This window comes from Coregonus clupeaformis, chromosome 9, assembly GCF_020615455.1.
Source record: "Coregonus clupeaformis isolate EN_2021a chromosome 9, ASM2061545v1, whole genome shotgun sequence".
Lineage (NCBI taxonomy): Eukaryota > Metazoa > Chordata > Actinopteri > Salmoniformes > Salmonidae > Coregonus > Coregonus clupeaformis.
Genome location: NC_059200.1, coordinates 27,887,169 through 27,909,589, shown reverse-complemented (window position 1 = coordinate 27,909,589; position 22,421 = coordinate 27,887,169). Strand labels below are relative to the sequence as shown.

Here is a 22,421-nt window from a genome sequence, read left to right as displayed (position 1 = left end):
AATCTAATGACGGTAGAATCAAGGAGAATTGGAATATTGTCCAAAAGAATGGAAAACGGAGCAATGTAGAGTACAGTGAAGAGAAAGTCACTTTGTATATTGTAGGAGGACGGTTTGTAAATGAGGAGCAGCTGATAGAATGACCAATCTTGAGGAATCCATTTGAGATATCCAAACTGGTGAAGAGAGTGCTGGGTAGAGTGAAGGCTGTGAGAATAACGAGAGGCGAGCTGGTTTTGATTTTTTGTGCTTCTGAGGATCAGAAGAAACGTGTGTTGCGTCTCACCCGATTTGATAAGTTTGAAGTGTCGTATGTGTCTCTTAGGAACAGGGCACCCCTCAAGAGGGTTATATCTGGCGTCTCGTGGGAAGTAGATGTTGAAGAGATGAAATATATTCCTGGAGTGATTGATGCAAGTCGGATGAATCGTGTGGTGAATGAAGAAAAAGTGATGGAGTCTCTCCCTACTCAAGTGCAGTTAGGGTATATTAACTACAGAATCAGAGCATTTATCCCAAGACCAATGCAGTGTGATCATTGTAAAGCTTTTGGTCATGTTTCAAGTGTTTGCAGAAGGGAGAAGCTGAGATGTCCAACTTGTGTAAAAGATCACATAATGTGTTATAAAAGTGATGAAAATGTGACATGTTACAATTGTGGTGGGAACCATGAAGCCACGTCTTTCGATTGCCTCACAAGGGTGAAAGGGAATGAGGTGGCCAAAGTCAGGGCTATCCAGAGCATATCATATGCAGCAGCTGTTAAAATGGTTGAGGGTTTGAATGATGCACTTGAAGAGTCCATGGTGGTGGATAGGCCTTCACTGCAGGCTGCAAGGGTTGCCTTTCACCAACAGGATCCTGACATTTTAAAGGTTAAGAAGGTGGACTTTGTGGCCTTTATAGCTATGGTGATAAATGGCACTGCCAAGGTGGAGAGAAGGTCCAGGAAGATAGAAATCATTGTAGAAGTGGCGGAGCGGTTCCTGGGGCTGAAAGATTTCTCAGCGAAGGAGTTACATGGAATATTGCCACAACCCGTACCACCCTCTCAGGCCCTAGATATGGAGAATTGAAAGAAGGAAGAAGTGGGAGTTTTGTTTTGTTTTGTCAATGTACTATTTTTATTTGGGTGGATTAAGTTAGTTTCCCTATCACGCATGGATTTTCTTTTTACCTTGTTTTGGTTTCAACCCGTCCAGTTGGTGGCAGCAATACACCTTTTGGGGTTGTAGTCCGCCATAAAACCCACAGAAGAAGAAGAAGAAGACGAAGAAGAAGAATTACATTGTATGTCATAGCCCTGAACTTCCTGGATGAAAGTGCGAGGGAACAAATGTATTGATTTTATATAAAGGCCATGCCATAGAAATAACGTTGAATCACATAATAACAAATAAATAAAAGTTGCATTATTTTTCTGCATGAGATTTATGATACTTCAATGCTTTCTCTGGCCTTAATCAAAATAACGAAAAGTACAAAGACAGACCTGGTCCGAAAAATCGATTTGATCTTCTATCAACACTCCTCCCTGGCTACGCACTTCCTCAATCTCACAACCGCAATATGGTTCCTCCAGTTGTAGTCTCGCCTGTCATCAAGGTAAAACCATATTTATTTCATTAAATTGTGTTGTATAACTAACTCCATTGAAAGTATATGATGAATACAAAAGGTTATTTTAATGTCATGTTAAAACCAGACGTCTGGACTGTTAGATTACTAACGTGAGCTTTCATCGTATGACATTGACTGGTTCAATCAATGAGGGTTAGCCAGCTAGCTTGCTAGCAAGCTAACGTTGACTAACGATATGCCTGCCATAAAACTAGCCAGCTAGCGTAACTAAATAATCCAGCCAAAATCAATGACAATAGTAGTTTAGTTCATTGACTTGTAATAATTCTGAGGGAAGGTCATAGTATTGGCTTCTTGCCGACAGCGGGCCACTTTATAGACTAACATGGCTAACTGGGGGCGTTCCAAGTAATCTAAGATGAAGTCTAGTTAGCGCGTCAGAAACTAACTTTAATGAAATATTCTCCCAAAAGACGACTGAAAGTCAACCAGTTTAGATAGAGGTCAATACTTTTAAGCTGGGTAAATCAACTAGTCTGTTTTCCTTTATTTCAGACGGCAAGGTGGTCATTCTTGCTCATTGGCATGTTCTATGGCAAACAGAGATATGGTAAGTAACGTTACATTTTTATTTAGCAGACGCTCTTATCCAGAGCGATTTACAAGAACAATTAAGGTTAAGTGCCTTGCTCAAGGGCACATCAACAGATTTTCCACCTAGTCGGCCTGGGGATTCAATCCAGTGACCTTTTGGTTACTGGCCCAACGCTCTTAACCGCTAGGCTACCTGCCTCCCTACAAGATATAAGATTGTGGTAATGTCACCCGAAGGTATTTTGAATGATCATTATTGCAATGTCACTGAATGTCATCTCTGCATTTCCCTTACAGACTATCTGAAGCCAAGAGCTGAGGAAGAGAGGCGGGTTGAGGAAGCAGAGAAGAAGATACGAGAAGAACAGGAGAAAATTGCCAAAGCGCTTGCGGAAGGTAAATAAAAAAAACCTCAATGTTAGGGGAAATGAATAGCTGATGGTATCATACAGTTCTTATCATGCTGGGATAACTGTTGATCTCAGGCAGCTGTATAGGCATAGGAGATTTTTCGACCAACCTTTTCTTGGCGATACTTTCTTCGTTCACGATTAGGAGAGTTATAAACTTCGGTGTCCAGTTGCAGGTGGTACTCCAAAAACCAGAGAATATTCAGAACAATATTAATCGAGTGAGATTTTTGAATCTATTGAACCTTTATTTTAACAATGTAAATCATTGTTTTGGTCACACTGTGTGACGCGCTGTCATCTACCTCTACACTTGGCTACATCGCATATAAACGACTAGTTCCTGCAAAAATGTTGGGAAATGCGAGATGTGCAGCAGCTTCGATGGTGAGGAACCTCCTCACGCGGTGCAAAAACTGGATTGAATGTTTGTCTGAATATTCTGTTTTTTGGGGTACCACCTGCAACTGGACACATAAGTATTATAAGGCAACGGTGCCTCTCCTAATCGAGAACAAAGAAAGTGTCGCCAAGAAAAGGTTGTTGGAAAATCTCCTGCTATGCTTATACAGCTGCCTGAGATCAACGGTTATCCCAGCATAAGAACCGTATGATACCATCAGCTAGGGGATACAGTGCAGATGTAACTGAAGAAATGTTTGATTTGAACATGTGTGAAGCATGTTTTTTTTATTTTCTCCCCCACAGCCTCTGAAGACACCATCCTGAAATGAACTGTCTATGGATCTACTCTGTCATGTTAGAAGAATAATACATTAATGATAAACATAATTAGTTTAATATATTACATTATTCTTCTCTGATATATTTGTTAAGATGTTTACAATTATTAGTATAATACTAACAACTTCCAGTACTCACAAAACACATCCAAATTCAACCAAATGTCTTCTCTTTTTTTTACCCAGATGTTTCACAAACTTCCTCTGTGAAACTTAGCTGAAACATTTGTATAATTTTAAAGAGGTGTTAAAATCTCAAATCGGAAAATATTTGTCTATACCCTTGTGTGTTCTACTGTCTAAATGGAATGGAATAAATTGTAAAGCTACCTGTCTGGTTCCCAGGTGTAAACTGTATGTCTGGGACTGTCACCCTGCCCTTCAATGACAGGAAGAAGGACTAGGTAGTAATCCTGGCCCAGTTTAGCATAAATCCCAGGATTCAGGTCATAGGCCAATCTAAGAAAGTGCTGAGTCAATGCTACTGCCACACACTCTTCTGCCCAGGTTCAACCATAGAGATAGACTGAGGAGACTAGTGCCGAAATGCAGACGCCATATTGGGACAGATACAATGATGCGATGTCTAAGTCTATGGGTTTAACACAATAATAATATGCCATTTAGCAGACGCTTTTATCCAAAGCGACTTACAGTCATGTGTGCATACATTTTTACGTATGGGTGATCCCGGGGATCGAACCCACTACCCTGGCATTACATTGCCATGCTCTACCAATTGAGCTACAGAGGACCACAATAGACATCTACCTGCCCAATTTGTGATTACATTAATGAATATTCGACATGCACATAATTTGTCGATAATCTGAAAGCATTTTGCTGTAACATGTTCTTGCATTTCTACCTGTATGCTGCTCTGTAATCCTGACAAGCAGAACAATCTAATGTAGGATAATAACACCAACACTGTTGAATGTTAATTGTGTTTTTACCTCAATGCTGTTAGTGAGCTATATAGTGACACACAGGTGTTCTGAATAATGAAATGAAATTATTTCAGAGGAAAAAAAAATCTGCAATAGCCATATGAAAGATGGTGTGAAATGTTATCCTCTGTACAACTCAGTAGTGCAACCGTGTCAGATTAATGTGTACATGTACATGGGTCTGAAGATTGGTGGAAACTGCTGAGAGTTAGTGCTGGCTAAACAAAGAGGCTTTATTACCAGATGAGTCATGAGCTGGATACTGCCTGGAGACGACGGGAGGGAATTACAGCTGCAAGTGATACTATAGAGCTAATATCGAGACAATACATTCTTAAAATAGAAAACAGTTTCAGATTGGCCAGGGGTAATTTAGATACTTTGGCCATATCCATATACTAAGACGCACACACTCCACACGTCTACTTGCCATCAGAACATGCAGGATTCCTCCGAAGGTATTGAAACATATTGAACTTCTAAAATTTGAATTTATAAAATGTTGATTTGCCAATGCAACTAATGATAACTACCCTTCAGCTGAAGAAAGAAAATTGACTGTTGTGGCCATAATGTGCCAACATGGGTCTGTAACCAGCAGGTCCAACGGCTTTGCTGCGTGACTGCTAAGTAGTCCCTCTGGCTCTTCTCCAAGGATCTGATGCTGTGAGTGCAGGCTGTCCTTCCACAGCTGCTTTGAGGTGAGGCTGGTCCTGCCGCGGCCGGCGCAAGACTGTGTGGCTGTGATGTATCCTGGAGTGATCTACCTCCAAAACGGGCCCTGTGCTCTAGCACAAACAATACATTTACGTCATTTAGCAGACGCTCTTATACAGTTAGTGAATGCATACAGGTTTTTTTTTTCTCATACTGGCCCCCCGTGGGAAACGAACCCACATCCCTGCCGGCCAAACCCTCCCCTACCTTGGACCAATTGTGCGCTGCCCATGGGTCTCCCGGTTGCAGCCGGCTGCGACAGAGCCTGGACTCGAACCAGTATCTCTAGTGGCACAGCTAGCACTGCGATGCAGTGGCTTAGACCACTGCGCCACTCGGGAGTCACAATACGATACAATGGAGGATATTTGACAAATTAGGTTTCCTGTTATATAAAACTAACAAGATATCATTAGACAAAATGTGTCCTTTTAAAAATTAATTTCCTTTATTTTGGTCATTGTAGATAGCACATACAGAGCTTCAGAATTCTGGTCATATCTACGTTCAAATATTTGTAACAGCAAATTGTGGAATAAAATGTTAGTTGCAATGTTTAATGGTATGATATTGGAAAGATGAAGCAAAAATAATTGCTGCTTCTAGTAAATGGGTACTTCATATTTCTTAATGTCGGCACAGAGCATAACAGTAATGTTGCACTGACGTTCATAGAGGAAAGGAAATCCATGTATTACCTATTAATCATCTGAAAAAATATACTATTTATACTATATATTTACAGCAGGAGACTATTTACAAATGATTACATCTATAAAAGCATAGATGCCCCGTTGACAGTGGGGCTGCTATAAGAACATGATTCTTTGTTCATAATGAGAACTAGGAGATTCTATGGATCCAGTGAGTCGGCTCAAGAGTATCAGAATCAAGGCCACTGGCTTAAATAACTTTGACCATTATCCTCAGTGGACCATATGGAAATCCATCCATATTGTTATATTAATCATACACACATATTTTGAGACATATTGTATCTTGTTTTTACCTTAAAAGTATGTCTCATTCAAATATTCTAAAATAAACAGTGAAGCATTTCTAGTTCAGTGTTGATAGCCAGGGACAGGAACAGACATTCCTGAAAATGTAAACTCCTTTCTCTCCTATCTCAGTAAAATACATTGTAAATGTACACACACAGAGAATCTCGACTGTCTGACTTCAGTCGGTCTATAACATTTACCTTGCTGTACTTAAACAGCACTGGACAATACAGTAACAATAAACAGCAGTGGACAATACAGTAACAATAAACAGCACTGGACAATAGAGTAACAATTATTGTATTGCAAAACTATCACATAACAACCCACAACAAGGTGTCACATTACCCTGTAATGGAGTAAAACATAAAATGTACTTCTTATAATAACGTGGGTGCTTATATTTGTCCTATTTCACACACACACAAGTGTGTATTGATACTTGTGTGAATTGGAAATGTGTTTTTTTGCATATCCCAACCCCCTCAGAGAGTGGAGTCATTATCAATGGTGACCCTAGAGCAATTGGAGTTAAGTGCCTTGCTCAAGGGCACATCGATTTTTCACTTAGTCAGCTCTGGAGTTCGAATTAGCGACCTTTCGGTTACTGGCCCAACGATCTAACCGCTAGACTACCTACCGCTATGGCGTATGTGGACGCTAACCTTACTACTGCATAATCTACTTTTGATTACCATTAGGGTAAACACATTCTCTCATGTAAATGATGACTGACTGGAAGGAAATGAAGAACAACGTAAGTCATGGTAATTACACTGTTGTTATAACATACATAGAAGTAACATTGGATTCTTGATTAATCCACCAAGGTTTTGTATAATATTATTTAATATTATTTTCATACAGAATACTGTTAAATAATAATAATGTAATTAGTATTTAACAGTATTATGTATAAAAAAGGTAGTTACGAAACAGTTACCCGTTTAAAATGAGAAGCAATGCATAATGTTATATTCATATGACATTCCACATACGTGTAGAAACAGATATTTCAGAAGTTATTGATTTCTTGTTCCTTAAATTGGTCGATAAAGACCTTCAGGAACCTATTGTACATAAGTTTTAAAAGTTCAAAGTGGTTAAAAAAAAAATTACTCCACACGTCTACTTGCCATCAGAACATGCAGGATTCCTCCGAAGGTATTGAAACTTATTGAACTTCTAAAATTTGAATTTATAAAATGTTGATTTGCCAATGCAACTAATGATAACTACCCTTCAGCTGAAGGAAGAAAATGGACTGTTGTGGCCATAATGTGCCAACATGGGTCTGTAACCAGCAGGTCCAACGGCTTTGCTGCGTGACTGCTAAGTAGTCCCTCTGGCTCTTCTCCAAGGATCTGGTGCTGTGAGTGCAGGCTGTCCTTCCACAGCTGCTTTGAGGTGAGGCTGGTCCTGCCCCGGCCGGCGCAAGACTGTGTGGCTGTGATGTATCCTGGAGTGATCTACCTCCAAAACGGGCCCTGTGCTCTAGCACACTGAGCACGTCTTGGACCCTTTACATTACAAGAATATTAAATAAAGTACATGGTAAGGATCATCTGTGTTACTTTTAATGCAGACAAACTGCCCTCTAAACTACAGAGCAATAATACAATATAGCCTCCACTCTGACCTGACTGGGCTTCCAGGATGGCCTGCTTGGCCTCGTACTCTTCCTGCTTGGCCTTCCACTCCTTCCTGTTGTTCAGGAGGCCATCATACATTGGCTGGATGGCCGGATGGAAGCGGGAGAATTCCTGACAGAAAAATTAACGAAACAAAAACTTGCGAGCTCTATTTCTGACAGTCAAGCTATCTAACCAAATAATGCTAGTCTGAATGACAATTGTGCATTTGGTCAATATATACACTACCAGTCAAAAGTTTTAGAACACCTACTCATTCCAGGGTTTTTCTTTATTTTGACTATTTTCTACATTGCAGAATAATAGTGAGGACATCAAAACTATGAAATGACACATGGAATCATATAGTAACCAAAAAAGTGTCAAACAAATCAAAATATATTTTATATTTGAGAATCTTCAAATAGCCACCCTTTGCCTTGATGACAGCGTTGCACACTCTTGGCATTCTCTCAACCAGCTTCACCTGGAATGCTTTTCCAACAGTCTTGAAGGAGTTCCCACATATGCAGCAGAGGTAACTCTGGGTCTTCCAGTCCTGTGGCGGTCCTCGAGAGCCAGTTTCATCATAGCGCTTGATGGTTTTTGCGACTGCACTTGAAGAAACTTTCAAAGTTCTTGACATTTTCCGTATTGACTGACCTTCATGTCTGGTTGAGAGAATGCCAAGAGTGTGCAAAGCTGTCATCAAGGCAAAGGGTGCCTATTTTAAGAATCTCAAATATAAAATATATTTTGATTTGTTTAACACTTTTCTGGTTACTACATGATTCCATGTGTTATTTCATAGTTTTGATGTCTTCACTATTATTGTACAATGTAGAAAATAGTAAAAAATAAAGAAAAACCCTTGAATGAGTAGGTGTTCTAAAACTTTTGACCGGTAGTGTACATCCAATAGAAGGTATGATTCATGGTTTACTTTGTGCTTAGCAATAGCTGTGATGCTGAGAGATGTAGCTAGTCTGAAAGAGTGGTAGTACATACTGTACCTTGTAGACGAATGTGCAGACAAAGTCAATGAAACCACACTGCAGCTTGGGCAGTTGGCCAGCGCAGTTTCTGTCCATCATGGTCTGGAGGAAAGGAGGGAGAAAAACATGGTTACACACGCACACACAACACACAACACACAACACACACACACACACACACACACACACACACTGATATACCCACAATTGGTTGTTTTTCAAGAACTTCCCTTTCCAAGTCACCCTGCTCCCAGAACTCAGCTGCTTCAGACAGCGCCACCTGGAAGAAGCCAGACAGTCCCATGTATTTCACTATGTTGGACAGCTTTATTGATTTACAGAAACACAAAAGCTTCTGCTAAAATGTCTTCAAAGTATATAATTAGACTATAATCAGAAGATCTCCTGACCTTGCTTTGCACCTCCCATGGTTTAGTGATGGCTGACAAGTCGCATGCTGTCATCATCATGGCCCTTTGAGGGGAATTATTAAAGGTTCAGAGCAAAGTAGAAATGCTAAGATAAGATCCAATGTGCATGTTATAATCCTACATATCCCCCCTATCACTACAATCCTCCCCCTACCATGAACTCACAAGACAATCTCTTTCCTGGTCGTCTCCAGGGACATCCAGTCCACCCACTTCTTCTCATCTTCGTAGGTCTTTGATAGGTCAACAATCTTCTGGAACATTGTTCGCTTCCTGGTGACATTGGAAAAAGTCCAAACAGAGATGTATACATTATGTTAAAGTTAGAAGCTGTGCATTGTCAAATCTTGTTTTTCCCAACTTTACAGGGCTAAGTAGGCATGGTCGTTGCAGTTAATCTGTGAAAAACAAACATTTGGATTAACAGTGATTCAATATGCAGAGAAAGAGTCCACATTAACAACAATACATTCTTCCTAAGATTTGTATAGGGCATACAAAATGTATTGCAGTTAATTACATACACTTGTTTGCGTTAACACTCCTGCATGGACTCTCAACCAAACACACTGGACACTACCCACACCTCAACACACACATACAGTATACACATTTATGTCCACACACACACTGCTTCTACCAAACCTGTTGCCTAGTCACTTTACCCCTACCTATATACATTTTAGTCATTTAGCAGACGCTCTTATCTAGAGCGACTTACAGTTAGTGAGTGCATACATTTTTTATTTTTTCATACTGGCCCCCCGTGGGAATCGAACCCACAACCCTGGCGTTGCAAACGCCATGCTCCAACTGAGCTACATCCCTGCCGGCCATTCCCTCCCCTACCCTGGGCCAATTGTGTGCCGCCCCATGGGTCTCCCGGTCGGCTACGAAAGAGCCTAGTGGCACAGCTAGCACTGCGATGCAGTGCCTTAGACCACCGCGCCACTCGGGAGAACTATATGTACATACAGTGAGGGAAAAAAGTATTTGATCCCCTGCTGATGTTGGACATTTGCCCACTGACAAAGACATGATCAGTCTATAATTTTAATGGTAGGTTTATTTGAACAGTGAGAGACAGAATAACAACAAAAAAATCCAGAAAAATGCATGTCAAAAATGTTATAAATTGATTTGCATTTTAATGAGGGAAATAAGTATTTGACCCCTCTGCAAAACATGACTTAGTACTTGGTGGCAAAACCCTTGTTGGCAATCACAGAGGCCAGATGTTTCTTGTAGTTGGCCACCAGGTTTGCACACATCTCAGGAGGGATTTTGTCCCACTCTTCTTTGCAGATCTTTGCATTAAGGTTTCGAGGCTGACGTTTGGCAACTCAAACCTTCAGCTCCCTCCACAGATTTTCTATGGGATTAAGGTCTGGAGACTGGCTAGGCCACTCCAGGACCTTAATGTGCTTCTTCTTGAGCCACTCCTTTGTTGCTTTGGCCGTGTATTTTGGGTCATTGTCATGCTGGAATACCCATCCACGACCCATTTTCAATGCCCTGCCTGAGGGAAGGAGGTTCTCACCCAAGATTTAACGGTACATGGCCCCATCCATCGTCCCTTTGATGTGGTGAAGTTGTCCTGTCCCCTTAGCAGAAAAACATCCCCAAAGCATAATGTTTCCACCTCCATGTTTGACGGTGGGGATGGTGTTCTTGGGGTCATAGGCAGCATTCCTCCTCCTACAAACACGGCGAGTTGAGTTGATGCCAAAGAGCTCCATTTTAGTCTCATCTGACCACAACACTTTGACCCAGTTCTCCTCTGAATCATTCAGATGTTCATTGGCAAACCTCAGACGGGCATGTACAGTGGGGGAAAAAAGTATTTAGTCAGCCACCAATTGAGCAAGTTCTCAAAAAAAATCCAAAAAATCACATTGTAGGATTTTCAATGAATTTATTTGCAAATTATGGTGGAAAATAAGTATTTGGTCATCTACAAACAAGCAAGATTTCTGGCTCTCACAGACCTGTAACTTCTTCTTTAAGAGGCTCCTCTGTCCTCCACTCGTTACCTGTATTAATGGCACCTGTTTGAACTTGTTATCAGTATAAAAGACACCTGTCCACAACCTCAAACAGTCACACTCCAAACTCCACTATGGCCAAGACCAAAGAGCTGTCAAAGGACACCAGAAACAAAATTGTAGACCTGCACCAGGCTGGGAAGACTGAATCTGCAATAGGTAAGCAGCTTGGTTTGAAGAAATCAACTGTGGGAGCAATTATTAGGAAATGGAAGACATACAAGACCACTGATAATCTCCCTCGATCTGGGGCTCCACGCAAGATCTCACCCCGTGGGGTCAAAATGATCACAAGAACGGTGAGCAAAAATCCCAGAACCACACGGGGGGACCTAGTGAATGACCTGCAGAGAGCTGGGACCAAAGTAACAAAGCCTACCATCAGTAACACACTACGCCGCCAGGGACTCAAATCCTGCAGTGCCAGACGTGTCCCCCTGCTTAAGCCAGTACATGTCCAGGCCCGTCTGAAGTTTGCTAGAGTGCATTTGGATGATCCAGAAGAGGATTGGGAGAATGTCATATGGTCAGATGAAACCAAAATATAACTTTTTGGTAAAAACTCAACTCGTCGTGTTTGGAGGACAAAGAATGCTGAGTTGCATCCAAAGAACACCATACCTACTGTGAAGCATGGGGGTGGAAACATCATGCTTTGGGGCTGTTTTTCTGCAAAGGGACCAGGACGACTGATCCGCGTAAAGGAAATAATGAATGGGGCCATGTATCGTGAGATTTTGAGTGAAAACCTCCTTTCATCAGCAAGGGCATTGAAGATGAAACGTGGCTGGGTCTTTCAGCATGACAATGATCCCAAACACACCGCCCAGGCAACGAAGGAGTGGCTTCGTAAGAAGCATTTCAAGGTCCTGGAGTGGCCTAGCCAGTCTCCAGATCTCAACCCCATAGAAAATATTTGGAGGGAGTTGAAAGTCCGTGTTGCCCAGCGACAGCCCCAAAACATCACTGCTCTAGAGGAGAGCTGCATGGCGGAATGGGCCAAAATACCAGCAACAGTGTATGAAAACCTTGTGAAGACTTACAGAAAACGTTTGACCTGTGTCATTGCCAACAAAGGGTATATAACAAAGTATTGAGAAACTTTTGTTATTGACCAAATACTTATTTTCCACCATAATTTGCAAATAAATTCATTAAAAATCCTACAATGTGATTTTCAGGATTTTTTTTTCTCATTTTGTCTGTCATAGATGACGTGTACCTATGATGAAAATTACAGGCCTCTCTCATCTTTTTAAGTGGGAGAACTTGCACAATTGGTGGCTGACTAAATACTTTTTTCCCCCACTGTATATGTGCTTTCTTGAGCAGGGGGACCATGCGGGCGCTGCAGGATTTCAGTCCTTCACGGCGTAGTGTGTTACCAATTGTTTTCTTGGTGACTATGGCCTTGAGATCATTGACAAGATCCTCCCGTGTAGTTCTGGGCTGATTCCTCACCGTTCTCATGATCATTGCAACTCCACGAGGTGAGATCTTGCATGGAGCCCCTTGCCGAGGGAGATTGACAGTTATTTTGTGTTTCTTCCATTTGCGAATAATCGCATCAACTGTTGTCACCTTCTCACCAAGCTGCTTGGCGATGGTCTTGTAGCCCATTCCAGCCTTGTGTAGGTCTACAATCTTGTCCCTGACATCCTTGGAGAGCTCTTTGGTCTTGGCCATGGTGGAGAGTTTGGAATCTGATTGATTGATTGCTTCTGTGGACAGGTGTATTTTATACAGGTAACAAACTGAGATTAGGAGCACTCCCTTTAAGAGTGTGCTCCTAATCTCAGCTCGTTACCTGTATAAAAGACAGCTGGGAGCCAGAAATCTTTCTGATTGAGAGGGGGTCAAATACTTATTTCCCTCATTAAAATGCAAATCAATTTATAACATTTTTGACATGCATTTTTCTGGATTTTTGTTGTTGTTATTCTGTCTCTCACCGTTCAAATAAACCTACCATTAAAATTATCTGATCATGTCATTGTCAGTGGGCAAACGTACAAAATCAGCAGGGGATCAAATACTTTTTTCCCTCACTGTAGGTACCTCAATTATCTGGTAGCCCTGCACATTGTCTCGGTACTCCCTGTATACTGTATAGCGATGCTATTTTTACTCATTATTGTTATCCGTTATTCACTGTGCATTTATTCCTCCTGTCACTATTTCTATTATTATTACACTGAACAGCTGAAGGAAGAAAGTGTTGGTCCCATGTTCCATGAGCTGCAATAAAAGATCTCAGAAATGTTCCATATGCACAGAAAGCTTATTTCTCCCAAATGTTTTGCACACATTTGTTTACATTCCTGTTAGTGAGCATTTCTCCTTTGTCAAAATAATCCATCCACCTGACAGGTGTGGCATATCAAGAAGCTGATTAAAGAATTTAGCAGTATGTCCAGCTGGCCTCACAACCGCAGACCATGTGTAACCACGCCTGCCCAGGACTTCCACATCCGGCTTCTTCACCTGCGGGATTGTCTGAGACCAGCCACCCGGACAGCTGATGAAACTGTGGGTTTGCACAATTGAAGAATTTCTGCACAAACTGTCAGAAACCGTCTCAGGGAAGCTCATCTGCATGCTCATTGTCCTCAGCAGCGTCTTGACCTGACTGCAGTTCGGCGTTGTAACCGACTTCAGTGGACAAATGCTCACCTTCGATGGCCACTGGCACGCTGGAGAAATATACTCTTCACAGATTAAGCCCGGTTTCAACTGTACTGGGCCGATGGCAGCGTGTATGGTGTCGTGTGGGCGAGCGGTTTGCTGATGTCAACGTTGTGAACAGAATGCCCCATGGTGGTGGTGGGGTTATGGTTTGGGCAGGCATAAGCTACGGACAACAAACAAATGTGCATTTTATCGATGGCAATTTAAATGTACCGAGATACCGTGACGAGATCCTGAGGCCCATTGTCGTGCATGATAATGCACAGCCCCATGTCGCAAGGATCTGTACACAATTCCTGGAAGCTGAAAATGTCCCAGTTCTTCCATGGCTTGCATACTCACCAGACATGTCACCCATTGAGCATGTTTGGGATGCTCTGGATTGATGTGGACAGTGTGTTCCAGTTCCAACCAATATCCAGCAACTTCACACAGCCATTGAAGAAGAGTGGGACAACATTCCACAGCCCACAATCAACAGCCTGATAATTTCTATGCGAAGGAGATGTGTCACGCTGAATGAGGCAAATGGTGGTCACACCAGATACTGACAGGTTTTCTGATCCACGCCCCTACTTTTTTTTAAGGTATCTGTGACCAACAGATGTATATCTGTATTCCCAGTCATGTGAAATCCATAGATTAGGGCCTAATGGATTTATTTCAATTGACTGATTTCCTAATATGAATTGTAACTCAGTAAAATCTTAGAAATTGTTTCATGTTTCGTTCATATTTTTGTTCAGTGTATTTTTATTTTTAACTCTGCATTGTTGGAAAAAATATCCGTAAGTAAGCATTTCACTAGTCTACATCTGTTGTTTACGAAGCATGTGACAAATAAAATATTATTACTCACTTGAAATAGAGTTGCAAGTCTGTTGAAATGATGGCAATGTCCAGGAGGTGGATGGCATGCTCGTTCTGTCTTCTGTTGAGGTTCTGGTAGATATTCAAGGCCTGGGGGGAGGGAGGAGGAGTTAGATGAAAGCGTCACATGATCAAAATGGAAGTATAGAGTACCAATAAAAAAATAAAAAATTGACATCAAAGGTGCTACTGCAGCAGTTGAGATACAAAAGCCTTACATACCTCGTCTGCCAGAAGGAACTTGCTAAATTCTAGATGATGCCTCTCCAGGACAGACGAGCCGTGAAGCTTGGCTAGCGGGTTACCAGATCTGTTGATGAGGAGGGACCAGACCACACACTGTACAGGGAGCTCATCATAAGCCATTCATCACACAAAGCTAATCCAAGTGCTTCTCTACATTTACAGTTGCGATGAGAGAGATAGTAAAATAAGAGACCTAAGGATTTAAGAAGGGCTGGTTGTACCAACTCTCAGAGAGCAGAGATTCCCAGGAGTACTCACTTCACCTGGTAGAGGTTGTTTGTCCCCCTGTGGTCGATATCATGGAGGAAAGCAGATGTGAGCATGGCCATCACCTCCAGATCTGTGTAGTACCTTTTCAGGTTCCCTGTCTGACACAACAAAACACAGCAGTTTGACTTTCAGAATTAGAGATGTCTTTCAATTATGTCTTTCAGTTTAAGTTAATGGGCAAATACAGATAAAAACATATCAACCCCAACAAAAATTACATTATTTATAATCCACATAACAATTCACATTTCCTGTTGCTGTAGGATTATTTTCCTGCTGTGAGAAATTGGTCAAATTAGGATATCTGTAAGAAAATATGCCTTTTATTTTCTGTGAGACAAAATTAAGTTAGGGTGCATTACTACTGAGGCATAAGCACTCCTACCGTCAACAGTGTGAACATAGTCTGTCCGACATTGAAACCGTGGCGCCAGTTGTGATAGGTGATTTTCCTGTAGCCTTTGCTGATAGAGAACATGAAGCGCACCAGAACCTGTTAAAATAAATAAAGATGCCTGATGGTTTTCATGGGATTTGGAAGTGGAGCGTTAGAACATATACAGATATTATGGGAGAGCAATAAAGTAACTAACGACAAACAGCATACATACAGTATATTCATATATACAGTATATTCAGAGTATTTGCTCAAACTGACACTTCCCCAGCATTGAAAGATGTTGCAGGGCAGATCATGATTGTACATTAACGTTACCTCCTGTGGAACCTGGAACTTCTTGACCACTCCGACCTCATAGTACATTTGGATCCCACACATCACCAGCTCCAGCTCTGTGAGGTCAAAGTCCGAGAACCCGAACTCGTAGATCTCAAACTTCTTGGGGCCGGGTAGTTCTTTTTTCTGTGTGATAATGCATGATTATTTTGGCATTATTAACAGCAAACTAAACATACGACCATATTAATGTAGAGGTTTCAAATGCAACTGTTCCAGTTAATCTTATACTATCGTGACCAAATCAGGGATAATTCTATAACAACCAGATGATGACCAAATTGTTATTCTACAAATATGACGTGGTAATACCAGAATCTGCAGGAACTCATCCTCTTCACAGTCACAGGGCTCTCTGTTGAAATACTGCCTGGTTTTCTAACATACATGAAACAACAATTAGTGTCAAACATTAAAACAACACTTCTCGTATAAAGGGGGTTAGATCTTTGGTGTGTACAGTATCTTTGAGAAAGTCTTCACCAGGATTTTCTGTATTTCGTCATCACGGCACTTGACGTGGTAGAGAACCATGTCCTGGGCTATGTCTTTCCGGTTCTCCATCATTTTCATCCTGTCATTGGTGTCTGTGTTGAGGTGGGACCAGCCCAGGAAGTTAGTCATAGCCTGGGGAGACAGACAGAAACCATGTAATTCAGAGTAGGTTTATTCAGTAACCAAAATGGTGAAAACCTGGTGAAGACAAGTGGTGAAGGTAGGCAACAACACCTCCGCCACCCTGATCCTCAACATGGGGGCCACACAGGGGCCCCACAGGGGTGCGTGCTCAGCACCCTTCTGTACTCCCTGTTCACCCATGACTCCCTCAACGTCAACAAAACGAAGGAGCTACAGGAGACAGCAGAGAGAGCACACCCCCATCCACATCGACAGGGCCGTAGTGTAGAGGTTCAAAAGCTTCAAGTTCCTCGGCGTGCACATCACTGACAACCTGAAAGGGTCCCTTCACACAGACAATGTGGTGAAGAAGGAGCAACAGCGCCTCTTTAACCTCAGGAGGCTGAAGAAATGTGGCTTGGCCCCTAAGACCCTTATGAACTTCTACAGATGCATCACTGAGAGCATCCTGTCGGCCTGTATCACTGCCTTGTACGGCAATGGCACCGCCCGCAACCGCAGGGCTCTTCAGAGGGTGCTGCGGTCAGCCCAACACATCACCAGGGTCACACTGCCTACCCTCCAGGACATCTACAGCACCCGGTGTCACAGGAAGGCCAAGACGATCATCAAGGACCTCAGCCACCCGAGCCATGGCCTGTTCACCCCGCTAACATCTAGAAGGCGGAGACAGTACAGGTGCATCAAAGCTGAGACTGAGAAACAGCTTCTATCTCCAGGCCATCAGACAGTTAAACAGTCAACACTAGCCGGCCTCTGCCTAGTACACTGCCCTGAACCTTAGTCACTGTTCTAGCTGGCTACCACCCGGTACTCTACCCTTCACCTTTGAGACTGCTGCCCTATGTACACTGAACACTGGTCACTTTAACTATGTTTACATACTGTTTCACCCACTTTATATGTATATACTGTATTATAGTCATGGTTCATCCCATATAACTACTGCTGTACACACCTTTTCTATTCATATACTGTATATATATATATTTATATTACGGTCTCTGACATTGCTGGTTCTAATATCTCTTAAATTCTTAATAAAAAAATATTTCTGGATTATGTGTATATTGTCTTTTTTCCCCTGCTAAGTATTACTGCACTGTTGGAGCTAGAAACACAAGCATTTCGCGACCAATAAACTTTGATTTGAAACATTGGGAGACAGACAGTCATAATATAATTTAGAGTAGGTTCACTCAGGTCAATGTGGTCTACACAAAGCAGGACGAGAAGGCGGCTTTCTAGAGTCACTTGACTTGACCACTTCTCTGTGAAGACAGAAGGAGTTGAGAAGACAGCTGAGTGCTGTAGTATAGTATAGTATCTGAAGATTATGCCTTTGTTAAATGTTTTTCATGAAGAAATGGAATGTTGTTTGTGTTAGTAGGAAGAGGGAATGTTTTGGGTGTGACGCCAAATACAACAGACCGGAAGTGTCTTGTAGACAGGGGAGACTGGGGATTGGCCAGAAGAGGGGGTAACCCTTATTTTGGCAGTGTCTATATAAGAAGGGTTTTGGACAATAAACCCCAGAGCGGTTATTATAATTCGAGGCAACTGCTCTCCAGACAACGCGTGTCTGTAATTTATGCTGTAACCTCGTGGTATGAATAAAAACTTCTGACACGATGCAGCATAGATGGACTCTTTTGTTGACAGCAATGATGACCACCATTCATCATATACTACATAATGGCGAGCTAGCCAGGAGGGATGATGCAATCTTTCTTTGCTGCATTTGGAGTCGCCAGGCTAACTCAAGCTGACTTTGGTCTGGAGTCATGACCCGACTAGATACAGCTAAGTTGTTGGTTTTGTTACTGCTTATGTACACTGGAGGAGTGTACCCTTACGACCGTGTTTCGGGTGGCGTTATGGCTGTTGATTGGGAGTCTGATAACAAATATTCTAAATTTGGTTGATGGTTAAACGGGGAATAATAGCATGTTTTAGGACAATGGATTGGTAGACAATAAATGTTGGAAGACGTCTGCATAGTTAGGGCACCGTGAATACGGAAAAGACCTCTTGATCGAGGCGATTCTTTAGGAATGGGCCATAAAATCCTTGCAACGCGTTAGGTGGTGTAAGGTTAATTCTGGGAATTATTAAGCTGGACGAATTATATGCATGTTATATACTCATCGTATGGTTGACGGACTATAATGCATGGGGTAACCTCTCTATGATTATCCAGAACTTACGGCAACAAAAAGTTAGACGGAGATAATTGCGATGATGATGATTTGGCCACGGTGCGGGGTGTTCATTTGTATAGCTAGTAGGCCGCAGTTTGCTAGAGGCTGAAGCTAAGGCTGGATTGTTTTGGGCCACGTGGTACATCGTTGCTAAGGCTAATTTTTGTAAGGCTGGGGTGTGATGCTACATTCTACATGGTGGCTGAGGTGGATGCTAATGCTACATGCTAATTGTGTTTTGTGCCGCAGTGTACCTTAGGCTAAGCTAAATGCTAATGCTACATGCTAATTGTGTTGCGTGCTACATGCTAACGGATATCCTTAGAGATTCCATTGCGATGGATTAAAGTCTCTTAAACTTGTCACTGTTTGTAAGTCAGGTTGTATGTTTTGTGAGCGCTGTTAAATGTTGGTTGACTAGGAGGGGAACGAAAGGTACAGCTGGACTGTTATCGATTTAGTGGAGGTGAAAACGTGTGTTTGATTGGATGTGCGCATGCGTGATTTTACAGGGCTAGAGCTACGACATGCGGTCGTGCTGAGCCTACGAAACAAAATGGTGGCGTAAGGTCATATGTTGTTTGGGGTTTCTTTTAGGGGTTTAATGGCTACCGGAAAAGAAAGGTGAACATGACTCTTTTAAAATCGTTAAAGTAACTGTTATGTGAACGTTAAACTATTTGGCGAGATGTAGTAAAGTTATAAATCAAATATATGTTGACGGAGTATAATTAATTAAATTAAAAGACGATTAAAATTAAATGAAATGTTTTGGAGCGATCTATGTAAGAAAATGATATTTGCGCATGCGTGGAATTCTGTAAAACAACACATTGGTTAAACTGCAGGGGGAGACAGAGGAACACAGACGACGGAACAAATAGGCACAAGGAGAGTTTAACACGAATCTTATAAGTTTAAACGGCGGTGGGTTAAGATGAAACTTGTTTGGGTACCTATTGAATTTATAAATTAAATATATGGTAACGGATTATAATAGAGTGAATTAGATAATTAAATGACGGATTAAAATCAAGGTTTTTGGGCGATCTATAATTAGTCCTGAGTTAAAGTCTTAGAGCGAATGTAGAACGGACGAATATTGAATGTGGATAACTTGGTTAATTGCATAAACTGCTGAAATCTTGTGTGTTTCTATGTTTTTGAAATATGAGAGAAACAGGGAGCGAGACGACAGGAGGAGAGAGAGAGGGGCTGACGGGTGCGTGGCGTGACGTGACGTCACATGACGTGACAGAAGATCCGATATCAGGCTAGGTTACAACATTTTCCAATTTAAAGAAATGTGATAAAATGACAATTTTGCATAGGCTTGGCAAAAACTATTTTAATAAAGTTTACATTTTGGAGGCTATGTGCATCACTGGGCTGGATTACAGTTCGATTGGAAATCAGGTACTGACATTATTTTGCAATGATGATACTTGGGGATTATATCATAGGAAGAAACAAGGGGTTATGGGGATTGTAGTGTTGTAGGGGTACAGGCTTTGTATTAGGATTATAGTCTGAAGTTTAATACTTGCATTTGATGGGTTATGGTGAGAGAGCCATTAATAGCTAAATTGATAAGATAGGGAAATAAAAATTGATTTTAATTATTCATTTTTTTAAATTAGATTTTTAATTGATTTTTAATTTTTATTGGAAGTGGGTTTTGAATAAAACATTGAATTGAATTTTTGATAGTCATATTTTCGTCCGTTTATTTATTTAAAAAATTTAAAAAAAAAAAATAATAATAATAATTTAGTTTAGGTTATATTAAGAATTACAGGGGGGAAGCCTACATAAGTTATATAGTCTAAAATAGGATAGTTCACAATAAAGGAATAGAAAGGCTTGTTACAATGGGGAAAAAGATATCAGGACTATGAAAGTCATTACACGGGTTGAAATAGTGGTAATCCTTTAATTAAAGTGTTGCTAGGGTATCTGGCAAGTGAAACAAAAGTTGCCCTTCATTCTCAAACAGAAATTGATAAAATATGTCAGCAATAAGATAGGTTTAAAAAGTAGAGCTTAGGGAGGTTTATTCTCAGCTTACAGTCATCATCCAGGAGAGTGATTATGGCATCAGAGATGAAGACGAATACAAGCAGAAACGACGGTAAAGATGAATTCAAAACTCCAGAAGGAAGAAAAACCGAGATGTCTGGAAACGAAGAGAAGAATGAGGTTCAGAAAGATGAAGATAAAGATGAAGAGAAGAAAAACTGATGAAGAAAAGGATCCCAACAATAGGAGAATGTCTGGGAAAAAGAGGGAGGTTAAGGAGGATGGAACGTGAAGGAGATGAGGAGGATGAAGATGAGAGTGATTGATGAGAGGCCATGGGTGGAGGTGACTCTGTGATCAGAAGGAAGTGGCAAGAGAGGAAAGAAGAAATGGATACTAGAGATTTGATCTCTGATGAAAGTTGAAGGTACAAGAGCAAAGAAGAAATGGAGAAGTGGAAGAAGTAACACGACTGGATGAAGACCTCAAGAATTGAAGGAGAAGAATAATACAGTGAGGCCAAAGGAAAGGCCACTAGTAAGAAGATGATATTTCAAGAACAGAACTTAGAAGATAACCTTTTGAAGAATACTGATATGTCAACAACGAGAAAGAACAAGACGAAGAAACTCTGAAAACTCAATCATACAACTGGTGGAGAAGAGAAGTTTTGGTTATGAAGAATCAGAGTGAACCAAATCAACAATCACTGTTACAGCTTCAACTGGACAATGTCAAGTGCAATTGTACCAGCCAAGGTGGGTACCAGATGTTCCATATCCACAGCAACAAGTCAGGAGGAAACAAGAGAACATTTTTAAGGAAGATACAGGGGCAATTCAAGATCACCTGTTCTCCAGGTGAACCCTAAATATTCTAGAGTGCCTAGAATATCCGGAAGGGGGGTATCAGCTGAGAGCATCGATTAGAGAAGAAGAGAAAATAGCCAACAATTGAAGTAAAAACAACCGACCATTAGAAGTGATAGTGAATAGGGGAAAAACTTATCTGGGTTCAGCCTAAAGAGGTTAAACATCTTACTAATTAAACATCTAACTAATTAGGATAGGATGGGGATTTTAGGTAGTAAAACAGTTTAATTACTCTTAAGGAATCAATTGAGCTCTGCTATAGAAGTCAAATAGGAATTAAAATAGACATACTAATATTAGGACAATATATCAATGACATTGTGGGAAGAGATGCATGGTGTAAATTGAAGTGTTCAATCAGAGGCACACTAGACGACTGACTGTCTGGTAGAATATTTTAAGAAGTAGGGTTTTTGGGAATCATTTGCTTAAAAGATAATATCATAGGAAGGATGATAATCTATTAGATTGCCTGTTAGACAATCTGTCTGAGAAATAAAGTTAAAAGGGGTGACTGTTATTCTGGGTTACATCTTTACACCAAGAGATTTGAGGTTAGGCTAAAGGTGTTTAGTCATTTGCCAAGTCTGTGTAAAGGAGTCAGGAGCAGGTGGGGAATTCCCAATCACGTATTCTAAAAATTGGTGGGGAAGGGATTTTGTGAAAATCAGGGGAAAAGGTTTTAAATGTTATGAGAGGAGAAGATTAGATTAAAATAAGTTAGGAGTAGATTAGGGTTGAAGGAACTCTGAGACAGTAAGCTAAGTTTTAAAGTTAGT

General features: G+C 41.1%; 1 protein-coding gene across 1 annotated transcript in view; it reads right to left on the bottom strand.

Annotated features, from left to right (window-relative positions):
- Nucleotides 1-5,300: 5,300 nt before the first annotated feature.
- The window catches only part of LOC121573900 (rod cGMP-specific 3',5'-cyclic phosphodiesterase subunit beta-like), a 28,874-nt gene continuing 11,753 nt past the window's right edge, over nucleotides 5,301-22,421 (bottom strand). Inside the window, exons 10-22 of the mRNA XM_041886287.2 lie at nucleotides 16,395-16,538; nucleotides 16,224-16,289; nucleotides 15,891-16,037; nucleotides 15,561-15,668; nucleotides 15,164-15,273; nucleotides 14,882-14,969; nucleotides 14,649-14,749; nucleotides 9,222-9,329; nucleotides 9,036-9,099; nucleotides 8,831-8,905; nucleotides 8,644-8,727; nucleotides 7,639-7,762; nucleotides 5,301-7,519 (exon numbers count right to left, since the gene is read on the bottom strand). Coding sequence (XP_041742221.1) covers nucleotides 7,494-7,519; nucleotides 7,639-7,762; nucleotides 8,644-8,727; nucleotides 8,831-8,905; nucleotides 9,036-9,099; nucleotides 9,222-9,329; nucleotides 14,649-14,749; nucleotides 14,882-14,969; nucleotides 15,164-15,273; nucleotides 15,561-15,668; nucleotides 15,891-16,037; nucleotides 16,224-16,289; nucleotides 16,395-16,538 — 1,245 coding nt within the window. The 3' untranslated portion in view covers nucleotides 5,301-7,493. The remainder of the gene's footprint in view (nucleotides 7,520-7,638; nucleotides 7,763-8,643; nucleotides 8,728-8,830; nucleotides 8,906-9,035; nucleotides 9,100-9,221; nucleotides 9,330-14,648; nucleotides 14,750-14,881; nucleotides 14,970-15,163; nucleotides 15,274-15,560; nucleotides 15,669-15,890; nucleotides 16,038-16,223; nucleotides 16,290-16,394; nucleotides 16,539-22,421) is intronic.